Here is a 13400-nt window from a genome sequence, read left to right on the forward strand (position 1 = left end):
GTGCTGATCAGAGCTCCATGCTGGGCAAAGAGGAAATGAAATTCAAAAGTTTGCGGGGATTTTCCTGTCTACCTGGCCAATGCATCCGAGTTCAGATTGTGACCACTCTGGAAAGCAATGGTGCACTGTGAGATACCGCCCGGAGGCCAATACCGTCAAATTGCGGCCACACTAACCCTAATCCGACATGGCAATACTGATTTCAGCGCTACTCCCCTCATCGGGGAGGAGTACAGAAATCGATTTGAAGAGCCTTTTATATCGATATAAAGGGCTTCGTTGTGTGGACAGGTGCAGGGTTAATTCGGTTTAACGCTGCTAAATTCGGTTTAAACACGTAGTGTAGAGCAGGCCTAAGTCTATAAGGTGTCACCGGACTCTTTGCTGCATTTACCTTATCTGGTTTCTCAACTATATTCAGTTCCCAAAGACTTCATCCCCTGTTGTTGAAGAATCCATCTCTCTCAGCTTGTAGGTATCAGAGGTAGCTGTGTTAGTCTGGACCTGTAAAAGCAGCAAAGAGTCCTGTGGAACCTTATAGACTAACAGATGTATTGGAGCATGAGCTTTCGTGGGCAAATACCCACTTCATCGGATGCATGATGAAGCTTGCAAGAGTTCTGACCCCTTGTGTCTGTTCAGTGGTGGATTCCAGTCAGACCAGTCTTTTCTAAATGGGACCTACACCTATTTCTTGGTTGCTATCATGCCTCCTAGATGAGTTTAGGAGTTGGGAGCTTTATCCATGCAGGAACCTCATTATGTGTTCTATGATAAGGAGATAAGGACCCCAAGATCTTTCTTGCCAAAAGTGAATGCATCTTTCCATGCCTCTCAGGAGGTCAGGATGACCTTCCCTTATTTTATCTAAAAGCCACAGCATTGTACAGAAAGCTATTGCATAATCTGGGTGTTCTGAGACCGCTAAATATCTCAAGCACACCATCTTGAAAAGAAGGTTGGGCTCCTTCTTTGCCTTCTTTTACCCAATATGCCATGTGCTCTGGATATCCAAACTGTCTCTTTCCTTCCCAACTCATATAATTCACTGCTTACTTCTTTTTATTTGTCACAGACTGTGGGGGATACTTTGTGCTAAAGTGGAAGGTTTCTTACCCAATAATTTCCTCTCTAGTGGTAACATCCCCAATGATTAAGTCTACCCTGGTAATTGATTCTTTTTTTTGGAGTATGAATTATGTATGTAGGTAAAAGTTAATTCAATTTTAAAGTGAATAATGTTCTTAACTGACAGCTGTATGACTATCTCTACAGCTTGGGAATAACTCTCCAAGAACCCTTGGAAGCAAAATTGTACCACTGCCAAATTCCACAGGGAAAAGGGATAGCCCATTCATAATGAATTGTGAGACTTTAAAGTAAATTATAGAATAAGAAATTTTCCCTTTTCAGGCTCTTATGGGTAGGTATGACTGAGACTACCTCACAGAGAAAGTCTCCTTGAGATTTTAAGGTAGCCTCTTAAGGAAAATGGACAAAAGGACTTGAGTCCCAGGCAGTTTATGGTGTCTCAGATTCAGTATTTACAATGTGACTATGACTATGATAAAATACCTTTACTGGCTATTTAGTTGACCTTTGGCCCTGAAGTTCAGGCCAATATTTTGGCTAGGTCTTTAAAAGAGTCTTATTTTAGTTCCAAGATGCATGACACATTGTCCTATTTTAAAGAGATTAGGGATAAAATTAAGTCTCAAGCAATTAATGCTACCCCACACAGAATATTGAAAGGTAAACAAGTATTGAGTTAATATTGTTGATATAAAGGCTAGTATTACCATCATGTGGTATATCCAAAACAAGGTGAGGCGGGGGGGGGGAGCCTTAGGTTAAATCCAGCTGTTTTGGACATTGAAATCTCCCTGTGATAACAGAAATTCCCATGATCAACAGAATACAAAACTGGAGGTATTCTTTATTTATGTGTACTTTACACACTCACATTATTTAGAACTGCAATGGGTAACCATTCTCTTGCTATACCTTATTTGTATTAGCATTCATTTTTCTCTGTGAATAGCATGAAACATCTTTTAAAAATATGTTATAGTAAAATTATTTTTAAGTGCTCTGAAGAGGTCAGACAGGAATCCCCTCAAGAAACTAAGTTTCACAATAAACACATTTGGTTTTCATCAGTTTAGGAGCCAAAGGTTAATCAGTAGCATTATACAAAGAGTAGCAATTACGAATATATTTGAAGCATTGTAATTTTGAAGTTTGTACTTCATCTGTAAAGCTTTCTAATTGCTATCAAATAGGTGTCTTCTCTTTAAATGTAATTCTATAAATATTGTCTATGGCTCATATGATTAAATCTGAGCAAAAATAGCTTTTTTAAATAGGCGTGATATTTTTCAAAATTGTTCACTTTTTTCTTATTAGTTATATGAAACTTATAAGGTACGCCATGGGTTGATGATACTTGGACCCAGTGGATCTGGAAAAACAACAGTTATAACTATGTTGATGAAGTCAATGACAGAGTGTGGGCGTCCTCACAGAGAAATGCGTATGAACCCAAAAGCTATTACTGCTCCTCAAATGTTTGGCAAACTCGATACTGCAACTAATGACTGGACAGATGGAATCTTTTCTACACTGTGGAGGAAAACACTAAAAGCTAAAAAGGGTATGCAAATATATTATATATGTTGTAATCAGAGTATCTCATATGTGCTGTTCTAAAAAAGTATCTATTTGAAAATGTGGTAAGATTCTCTCTCTTGAATGAAGAAATATAGTTATGATGAGGGATTTGAGTTCAGGTCTGTTATTAATAAGAGGTCAAATAATCTGGCTGAATGAATCTTTGACTAGCAATCTTTGATCTAATAAATATTAATAAAGCACAACACAAAAAGGAAGGCTATAGTTACCAAACCTATCAGGAGACTGGAAAAGTGACTGCAGCTCTGTTCATTCCAAACTAACTTCCAGGACCTCTCCTTTTTATATACTGCATACTCCTGTTTATCCAAAACCATATTATCCGAAGCTCTGCATTGTCCAAATCCCTTCCTTGTCTCCCAGCATGAGATGCATGCGAAGGTTGGGATAACAGAGCAGAGGCCTCCAGCTGGCTGCGTGAGGAGGCAGAGGATGAGCTCACTGGCTGTAGGAGAGGCCACTGTGCTGCTGAATGGCTCCTGCAGCAGCACAGAGAGCCCTTTGCAGCCCTGTTGCCATAGGAATGAGTGAGCAGAGTCATGAGAGTGGCACTATCAGGGGGGAGGGATAGCTCAGTGGTTTGAGCATTGGCTTGCTAAACCCAGCATTGGAAGTTCAGCCCTTGAGTGGGCTTTATAGGGATCTAGGGCAAAAATCAGTACTTGGTCCTGCTAGCAAAGATAGGGGGCTGGACTTGATAACCTTCCAAGGTCCCTTCCAGTTTTGGAGATTGGTATATTTCCAATTGTGATTGTCTTCAGAGGCCTAGTCACTTCAGTTTTCCAGTTCAGCACTGTTAATATGAATTATGCTTTGCTTTTGTAAAATTATAATCAAGATTTGTATGGATTAATTTTAGTGGCTTTAAAATAATGTACTTTCTATTTTAATGTTAGTTGCTTTAATAGGGTCTGTGGTTGCAAAACTGCTATTCCTAATAATATGTTTTTTGATCTCTAACTGAAACTAAAATATTTTTGGCAGAGGAAGCGAATCTTAGTTTCTGCAACTTTTGTTTTAGAATTTGGAATTAACAGTAATATCAAAGACAGAAATACAAGCCAGCATTTTCAAGCTTGGGTACCTAAAATTAGGCACCTACATCCATATGTATTCACCTAAATAAAAGTGCTCCGATTTTTTAGAGTTGCTGAGCACCCACAGCTCTTGTTGACTGAAGCAGAAGGTGCGAGTAATCCACACCTATAGGAACCAGGCCACTTTTATTTAGCTGCCTAAATGTAGATAGTTTCCTTATTTTAGGCACCCACGTTTGAAAATTTTGGCCTTTAGAACTGCATAGGATATTATATGAAGGCAGATACTTGGTTTCAGGAGAAAGGTGATTAAATCGCTGTTGATTTACAGTAGCTGTGCTTCTCAGCAGGGCCGGCTCCAGGCACCAGCCGAGCAAGTTGGTGCTTGGGGCAGATTCCAGGGGCGGCATTCCGCCCAATCCTTTTATTTTATTTATTTTATTTTTTTTGTGCTTTGCCACTTCCGCCGCCCTTGCAGCTTTTTTTCTTTTTGGTTTGTTGCTCCTGCCACCCTGTAGGGGGCGAAGGAAGAAGCTCCAGGGAGCGGTGCCAGGTCTGCAGCAAGCCCGGCATGGCAGTCTGCTTCCCTCCCTGCCTGCCCACTGGAGCAGCGCGGAGCCCTCCTGGCAGGCTGCGCGGCGGGAGCAGCTGCATTGCAAGCGCCCCCTTAAGGAAGCCCTGGCCGCCTTCCTTCTCCCCCCACCCCAGCTAGCTGGGGTGTTCACTCCGCTGCCCGGTGTCTGCAGGGCTGGGAGTCCCCCTGCACTCGCTGCCCTGCAAGTATTTTTTTTTCTTTTTTGTTTTTTGTTTTTTCTTCCCTTCGCTGCTCCAGCCGGCTGGGCAATTTGTTTCACGCCCCCTCCCCTTTTGCTGCTCCAGCTGGCAGGTTTGTTTCATGCGCCCTCCCCCTTCCCCCCACCCTTCGCTCCAACCGGCCGGCAGGTTTCACGCCCCCCCCCCACCTTCGCTGCTCCAGCTGGCAGGTTTGTTTCACGCCCCTCCACCACTTCGCTGCTCCGGCGGGCAGGTTTGTTCCCCCCCCCCTCCACTCCTTTGCTGCTCTGGCCCCTGTGCAGGTTTTTTTTTTTTTTTTTAATTTGCTTGGGGCGGCAAAAAAGCCAGAGCCGGCCCTGCTTCTCAGCCAAGTTCAGTGCCATCCAGTCTACTATAGTGGAACTGTGGATGCAGTGCCAGGTGGAAGAGAATGAAGTTTCTTACTTACAGTAACTCTTGTTTGGTGATTGTATTCCTTTGAGACGCCACACTGACCCTTGCTTTTCCTTCCCTTTAACTTCAGAGCCCAACTCTATTGGGCTTCAAGAGACAGAAAGAAACAGTTAAAAGTGTGAGTTATTTATAATTACCTAGGGATGTTGGGTTAGGAGACAGGCATCTACCCCCCCGCCACTGCCAGCTACTGCTTCAGAATTGGTTCCCTGGCTAGGTATTCAACTCCTAAAGTGGGGCTTCATCAAGTCAATGCTACTAGAAGACAAGAGTTCTCCTTTTACTGATTGTCCATATGCATATTCCACTTAGGGTGTGCATGCATCTCATACATCTGACATTGGAGTCTTTATGACCATGAGTGGCCGTTGTGGCTGAGCATCCACTCTGAGTTTCCTGTTGCTCCACACTGAGAACATAAAAGGTCAGAGCAGGCCAACCACTATTCAGGTACTCTCACCGCCTCCTGGCTTCAAGACAGAGCAGCTCAGTCTGTTGCTTCAGTGAACTCCTGTATCTTTTTCTCTATCTTTGTATAGAAATTTTATAGTCAGTAGTAGTTAGCTTGTTGCCCATTTGGTATGTTCTTTGTATTTAACCTAGGTTTATATTTTACCAGGAAATTATCTTTACTCTTGATACTGAGATGACCTCTTTTAAGTCTCTCAGTTATAAGAAATGCTTACTAATAGTGGGCATCTAAAGTGCTTATTTTGTTTGGGAGAATTGTGCATCCATGGCAACTGTACAATTTATAGGTACTTTACTCATAGGAACTGAAAATCTAGGGAGGCTAATCTCCAAATATTTTTAATGGGCAGATCCATGAAACCATCTTCAGAGCTGGGGTCCTTTGACCCCTCTATTTATGACCTGATAAGTTATAGGAGTGCACCAGTGAACAAGAGGTCTACAACATCTGAAATCCCATCAGCTGCTTCTTTAGCCCAGAATCTGAGAAAGACTGATAGTGTTCCTGATGTGAAGAAGGGGCATGGTAAGGAAAATGAGAGGCAGCTCTCCAATTAGACTCTCCTCAGAAAAGAAAATGGCTTCAAATGCACCGTTCCACCTCAAGAAAGATTTTGCTGCCCCATGTGGCCTCAACACTGAAACACCAAGCTAAAACAGTGTCTAATACAGTGTCATCTCATGTTTCCTTCTCACCGAGCTTGTTACCAGCTACTGTAACTCCAGCTCTGGTGCTATCTACTTCTGCTGCTCTGGTACTGAAGCTTTCAGCACCTGCTCCGGTACCACTATTTCTACTACCCTTAAAGGGGGATGGACCGTTTCTGTTTCACGAGACCATTATAGACTCTGCAAAAATTCTTTGGCAGATTCCCACTTCTGCAGCTTCAGTGTCCTGAAAACGAGACACATATCACATACCCTCTAAGAGAGATGAACTCTTTTATTCCTACCTGCTGCATGGTTCCCTTGTGGTGATAGCTGCAAATAAGAATCCCAGGCAACAATTCAAAACCACGCCAAAAGACTGGAAGCCAAAGCAATGAGATTTCTTTAGTCAAAAATCGTATTAGTTGGCAAGTTTACAGTTTGGGACTGCAAATTATCAGTTTGTGTACTATGTGACTAGCAGATAGCTAATGTGACACTAATTTTTGAAAAAATCTCCGGAGGTGATCCTGGCAAATACAGACCAGTGAGCCTAATTTCAGTACCCAGCAAATTAGTTGAAACTATAGAAAAAAACAGAATTATCAGACACATGCATCAACATGATATGTTGGGGAAGAGTCAACACGGCTTTTGTAAAGGGAAATCATTTTTCACCAATCTATTAGAATTCTCTGAGAGGGTCAACAAGCATGTGGACAAGGGTGATCCCGTGGATATAGTGGATTTGAACTTTCAGAAAGCTTTTGACAAGGTCCATCACCAGAAGCTCTTAAACAAAGTAAGCTGTCATGGGATAAGAGGAAAGGTCCTTTCATGGATTAGTAACTGGTTAAAAGACAGGACAAAAAGGGCAGAAGTAAATAGTTTTCAGAATGGAGAGAGATAAATAGTGGTGTCCCCCAGGTATCTGTACTGGGACTAGTGCTGTTTAGCATACTCATAAATGATCTGGAAAAGGGGGTAAATAGTGAGGTAGCAAAATTTGCAGATGTTACAAAATTATTCAAGATAGTTAAGTCCAATTCTGACTGCTAAGTGTTACAAAGGGATCTCACAAAAATGGATGACTGGGCAACAAAATGGCAGATGAAATTCAGTGTTGATAAATGCAATGTAATGCACTTTGGAAAATGTAATTTCAACTATAAATACAAAATGATGGATCTAAATTAACTGTTACCACTCAGAAAAGGAAATCTTGGAGTCGTGTATAGTTAGCTGAAAACATCCACTGAGTGTGCAGTGGCAGTCAGAAAAGCTAACAGAATGTTAGCGATCATTAGGAAAGGGATAGATAATAATGCAGAAAATATCATAATGCTACTATATAAATCCAGGGTTTGCCCACACCTTGAATACTGCTTGCAGTTCTAGTCACCTCGTCTCAAAAAAGATATATTAGAATTTAAAAAGATACAGAGAAGGGCAACAAAATGATTAAGGATATGGAACAGATTCTATATGAGGAGAAATGAAAAAGACTGGGACTTTTCAGCTTGAAAAAGAGACAACTAAGAGGGAATATGATAGAGGTCTATAAAATCATGAATTGTGTGGAGAAAGCGATAAGAAACTGTCATTTACTCTTTCACATAACACAAGAACTAGGGGTCAACCAATGAAATTAATAGGCAACAGTTTAAAACAAACAAAAGGAAGTACTTCTTCATACAATGCATAGTCAACCTGTAGAACTCATTGCCAAGTGATGTTGTAAAGGCCAAAAGTATAAGGGGGTCATAAAAGAATTAGATAAGTTCCTGGAGGAAAGATCCATCAATGGCTATTAGTCAAGCTGGTCAGAGATGCAACCCCCTGTTTTGGATATCGCTAGCCTCTGATCTCCAGAAACTGGGACTGGAGGACAGGGGATGGATCACTTGATGATCGCTTGTTCTGTTCATTCCCTCTGAAGCACCTGGCAATGGCCACTGTCGATAGACAGCATACTGGGCAAGATGGATCATTGGTCTGACCCTGTGCTTCTTGTGTGCTAAAAGGTATAAAATAACCTGAGTCCTCTGACTCAAACACCTCCTCCTCCACTGAGGAAGGGGAGTTCTCAGGTTCAGGCTCTGAGCACGCCAAGAAAAAGATACGAAGCAAAAGTTTTTCCCTCCAGAAATGTTTGAACCCTGGTTCAAAAAGGTTGCATCCATAATCCAAATCCAACCTGAGTAGGTGGTAGAGGACAAGCCTAAAGGCAAGTACCAGCATTCTAAATCCTCAACTGAGATAGCTGTCCTTCTGCACTTATCCTTCTGGGATGTGAACAGAGAAGAATGTGAAACCTCTGGGAAGAGAAAATGAATAAGCAGGTATGCAAGTTGTAAGAGCACACATATCAGACTATATCTTTGGTGTATGCAGGGCTGGTTATGGTATGTTACCATCAAGCATCATTGGGATATGCTTCTCTCTGTACCTCCACTAGTACTCTTCTCCCTGAAATTCACAGTCATACCAAAGGTCAATGTCAGGCCTACTCCTCCATCTGGGCTAAGTTAACTAATAGTGTCAAGAACACAACAAAATTGCTAAGGATCCTGCTATCCCCTTTTTTTTTTTCTTTACTTTCTTCAGGGAAGGCATAGACCAGGGTCTTCAGCCCAGCTTCATAGCACCAGATGTCAGCTACAAGTAGTGTCCTATTTGCAGGATTCTTCTGTTTCCTTGACAGAGAGCCTTGAGGTATCCAGATGTCTCAGAGCAGTCAGAGTGGCTAAACCTGTGGTTAGATCTTTCTTTCCTAAGTGGGACCTACCATTGCTGTTAAAAGCCCTAACCATTTTGAGCCTCTGACATCAATATCTCCATTCTGCCTATCCATCAAAAATTGTTTTCTGGTCACCCTCAGACCTGCTAGATGAGTTTTTGAACTGGCAGTTTTATCCATGCAGGAATCCCACTGTGTGTTCCATGACAACAAGGTGATACTAAGAATCCGAGGATTGTCCTTGCCTAAGATTAATTCACCATTCAATGCCTCACAAGAGATTGTCTTCCCTTCATTCTGTTCAAAGCCATAGCACCTGACAGAAAAGCTGTGGCACACTTTAGAAGTTGAAGAGCATTAAAGATCTATATCAAGTGCACTTAATTGATCAGAAAATTGGTCTCCTTTTTTATCCTCTTTCATCTGAAGTGCCAAGGGCCCAGGTTATCTAAGATATTGGTAGCTAAATGGATCAAGCCATGCATCATAGAGCCATAGAATTTGTCAGATGCTCATGTTCCAGACAACATCAAGGCACACTTCACAAATCCATGGAAACTTTGTGGGAAGAAAGAGCTTGTGCTTCCACCACAGAGACCTGCAGGGCAGCAATATGGTTGTTGGTTTATATCTTTATTACACACGGTACAGTGGACTTTCTATCGTCTGCAGAGGACTCCTTTGGCATGAGGGTGCTGCAGGCAGTGGTCTAGTAATAGCATTGCCATTTTAGGAAGTTAACTCTGGGGGTCTTTTCTATCTCATTCTGTTTTTCTTATCCCTCCCTACTTCTTTTCATTGCTCACTATGTCTCATACATATCAAAATTGTGGGAGATGTTGGGCTGCAGAATGGCAAAATTTCCTATCAATTAATTTTCTTTCTGCTAACAGCATTTCCCACAATTCTACCCTTACTGACTGGCTTCCTAGCCAAAGGACAGTATTTAATTTTTATAGTTTTTATAGTTTTGCTTCAGTCTATACCCTACCCCCTAATGTTACTAATCATATTCTATGGATTTTTACACAGCTTTGGAATGAATCATCTGGCAGCAGGCTGGAGAAGGGAGCATGGCTGTCATGAGCTGTGCTACAGCTTTGAATTGGGTCTGGAAAATGTAGACAGGAGGAGAATAGCCCATATGTATCACAATTGTGACAGACATTGATAGTAGAAATAAAATTACTGTGTGAGAACCAGTTTTGAAGTGTCCAAAGTTGACCCTCCTGCTTCTCTCAGAACTCACTCCACCAGTGCTCAGGCAGTCTCAGCAGCATCTGTAAAGAGTATTTTGATTATGCACATATGTGAAGCAATCACCTGAGGTTCTATTCACACGTTTACAATGCATTATGCAATCATTTGTTGTGGAAAATCGACCACACGGTTGATTTTAGATCAGACAGCCTGAGGCACCTTTATTGTTCACACAAGTACAAGTATGCATACAGGGAGAGACAGCAATGACCCCACGCAAGAGGTAGGCTGCTCTACATGTTACATATTTTACCAAGCTTATAAAGATTAAAACCGCAAACACATAATTTGATACATTGCCTTATTTGGACTAAAATATTGCAACTAATCAAGCTATGTTATTATATTCCATATTGGGTTTTTCCTGCTATTGTTCTTTGGCAGTCACGCGGGTGGGTTGACTGTTCTCCAACCCCTGCCTTGTCGTTACGTTTTGCAAAAGCCATTACCACACTTTAGCTGCCATAAGCTGAGCTGGCCCTTATGGGCCCTCCTTTTTTCCCCTCTCTTTAGTTCCCCTTTCCTTGATTTCTTCATACCCCAGTGCCCCTTGTACAGATAAACAGCTTTAGGAGAGGTCAAAGCCTTACTCTTACTTAGCATTGCTCTTAGCCAAAGGCCTCGGGCCTGTAAAGAAAAGGGGCATAGGTTAGTTCAAAACTCTGGGCCGATAAGGGGGCTATATTTTCCCTATCATTCCCTCCTTTTGATGCACATCCACGGCATCAAACCCCTAAATTTGGATATTAATTAAATTGAGGATCTCAGAGTTTGTGGTTCCATTTTCATGGGGGATCTCTAGGGTGTCATAAGTCGAGGAATCGGGCAGATTGGAATCTATCTCTCTTAAGGGAACTAGGGCCACTCGCTGAGGTTGGGTATGTAAAGCGGGTGCAGGGTGGGTACAACATGCTTTACAACAACAATAGCAAAACAAATATTTAATATCAACCCTCCCACTACCAGGCCCCACAATATATACTGATGGGAATGGGGTGGTTGGAGGGCTTTAGTAATAGAACATAGAACATCAGTTTCAACACAAAAAGTTAAAACCCTGTGTGCTGTCTGAAAGGCATTAAGTTCTCTCTGATACACGTTTTCAAGAAAGTGGAACTGTTCCTGTAACTGGGAAATTTGTCGGACTTTCGGCAGGAGGGATAACAAGGCATGAAAACGATCCACTACCAGAGTAGTCCAATTGAAAGGGATTTGATATTCCAGGGACACCTGGTACATTTTATCCACAGGCCAAAACATAACATGAGTGCCTGTGGCTGTGTGCAGGTTAAAGACCATGTCCTGCAAAACAGCTGAGTTAACACAAACACAGCTATTATTGGCCTGGATAAGGGTCTGGGAAGCAATGGTGGTTATGTGTCCATTACCTTCCCAGCAAATGTGCTCATGGACACTAATGTTTTCTCCAGGCTTAAGTTTTCGAATGCACTAAAGTTGGGGGGGTTCTAAAGGCCAGAAAGTCCACAGGTTGCCTAGTCCTATCCAAATATCAGGCGTTTATTTCCGTGGCACCAATTAAGAACCTGTTAGGGCCATGGGGTAGTTTTATCTCCCATACGTCCCGGTGGACCACCCAATCCCACATACAACCTCCCCAAGGGCCCGGGAGGATTCGGTATGTAGGTCTGGAAGGAGCACTGTGAGCGCTGGCAATTCCATCCCGAGAATTTCCAAGTGTGTCTCCATGGCCATAAATCGGATGGCACCCCAGAGGCATTTGTAAGGGCAGTGGGCCATGTCTGGTGCTTAAGATCTGCCAGAATGGAGGACAGCTGAACATTAAGAAAATCCTGTACCTCAGAGCAAGTATGGTCCCACTGCAATGCCTTCCCAGCCTCAGTGGCACGTAAGATCATCTGCCTGAGAATATCCTGGGTGATGACACTGAGGGTGGAGACCACATGTAATTCACCCACCCTAGACCGAACCCCGGTCATCTGTGCACCGGTAATGAGACCTGCGGCTTGTTCCAACTGTCCTAGTCTACCCTCATGCTGTTGGGCTTTGTAAATATTACAAGCAGAGGCAGCACTGTTGACTCCCTTCCACAGGGTATTCGTTATATCCCTTTTCCTTTGAGATGAGTGGGTCCAAAGCCACTGCTGTAGCAACGTGAGAGCCGCCCCTCGGGAACAATTGGGGTAGGTAGCAGCAATTTGAAAGTGAGTCAAGGGTAGGGAAAATCTAATGGTTCCCAAGGTGGCGTTAAGTATAGTCCATTTAAACCCTGTGGAATCCCCTCTTCCTGTGTTTTTGTACCATAATTGTTGGTCGTGCACTTGAATGCCCTGTTTGAATGTGGTGACATTGGTCGTGTGCGCGGGGGTACATTGAATCAAGGTACAGGTTATATTTTCAGTAAGGGGAAGGGTTTCTTCGCAACCAAAAGATATTGTAGAAGGGCAAAACCTGTGGGTGTTCACGGCAGTTTTGGTTACTTGGGTGACCAAAAAGCAAAAGGGACCTTGTTTGTCATGGATATAACACAGGCCAGGGATTAACATTGAGTCTACCTCCTTTCGCCAGTTATGTATGAAATAGAGGGTTTTAACAGGCCGATCATAGGGTGCAGTGGTTATGTTAATAAAACTGATATACATGGTTCCAAAAGTTTCCCATTCGACTACCCGTTCATAAATGAGGCCTTGAATTGAAAAAAATAACCTAGCTGAACAATAGGAAAACAAATCGCTAAAAGGGGATGGCCTGGGCCATCGCAATACATCAGAGGTAACGCCCACACCAGGATGAGAATGGGGATGAGATGCCGGGGTGCTGTTTGGGACTGAGGTACGAGCCTTGTGGGTGTGGGCGGGGGAGTAATCGGAGGAGAGGGGCTCGGCCCATTTAACAACTCAGGGAGCACCTGACATGGATGCGGTACCTGGCCATACTTACAGGTAGCTGCTTGGGGAATAAAACCCAAGACCCATTCTGTTCCACATTCCCAGGAATATATCCCGCAAGTCCCTCCCTGCCAATGGACAATATTCCATCTTTTATACCACGGACAGTTTTCAACATCCTTAATAGTCAGGGATGCTTTCCCCTTGTCCTCCATCACCGTCCGTACAGTTCTTTTCCATCTCGAGGTTGAGAGTGGTCTCACTTCCCACAGTGGGAGGTTCAAAGGCACTGTAGAGCAGTCCTCAGGTGTAGGAAGAGTTTGTGTTACAGCAGTGCCAGTGCCTATCCTCCTGGGCATCCAGAAAAACATAAAAGTATCATGAAAGTTTAAAAGTAATAAAAGGAGCATAGTTACACAAATAAACCAAAGGGAGGGCATTAACAATCTTCGCACCATG

General features: G+C 42.8%; 1 protein-coding gene across 1 annotated transcript in view; it reads left to right on the top strand.

Moving 5' to 3' along the window:
- The window catches only part of DNAH8 (dynein axonemal heavy chain 8), a 621721-nt gene that overhangs the window by 373277 nt on the left and 235044 nt on the right, over positions 1 to 13400 (top strand). The window contains exon 51 of the mRNA XM_075064269.1: positions 2407 to 2653. Within this exon, the coding sequence (XP_074920370.1) occupies positions 2407 to 2653 (247 nt within the window). The remainder of the gene's footprint in view (positions 1 to 2406; positions 2654 to 13400) is intronic.

Source organism: Chelonoidis abingdonii, chromosome 3 (assembly GCF_003597395.2).
Source record: "Chelonoidis abingdonii isolate Lonesome George chromosome 3, CheloAbing_2.0, whole genome shotgun sequence".
Classification (NCBI taxonomy): Eukaryota; Metazoa; Chordata; order Testudines; family Testudinidae; genus Chelonoidis; species Chelonoidis abingdonii.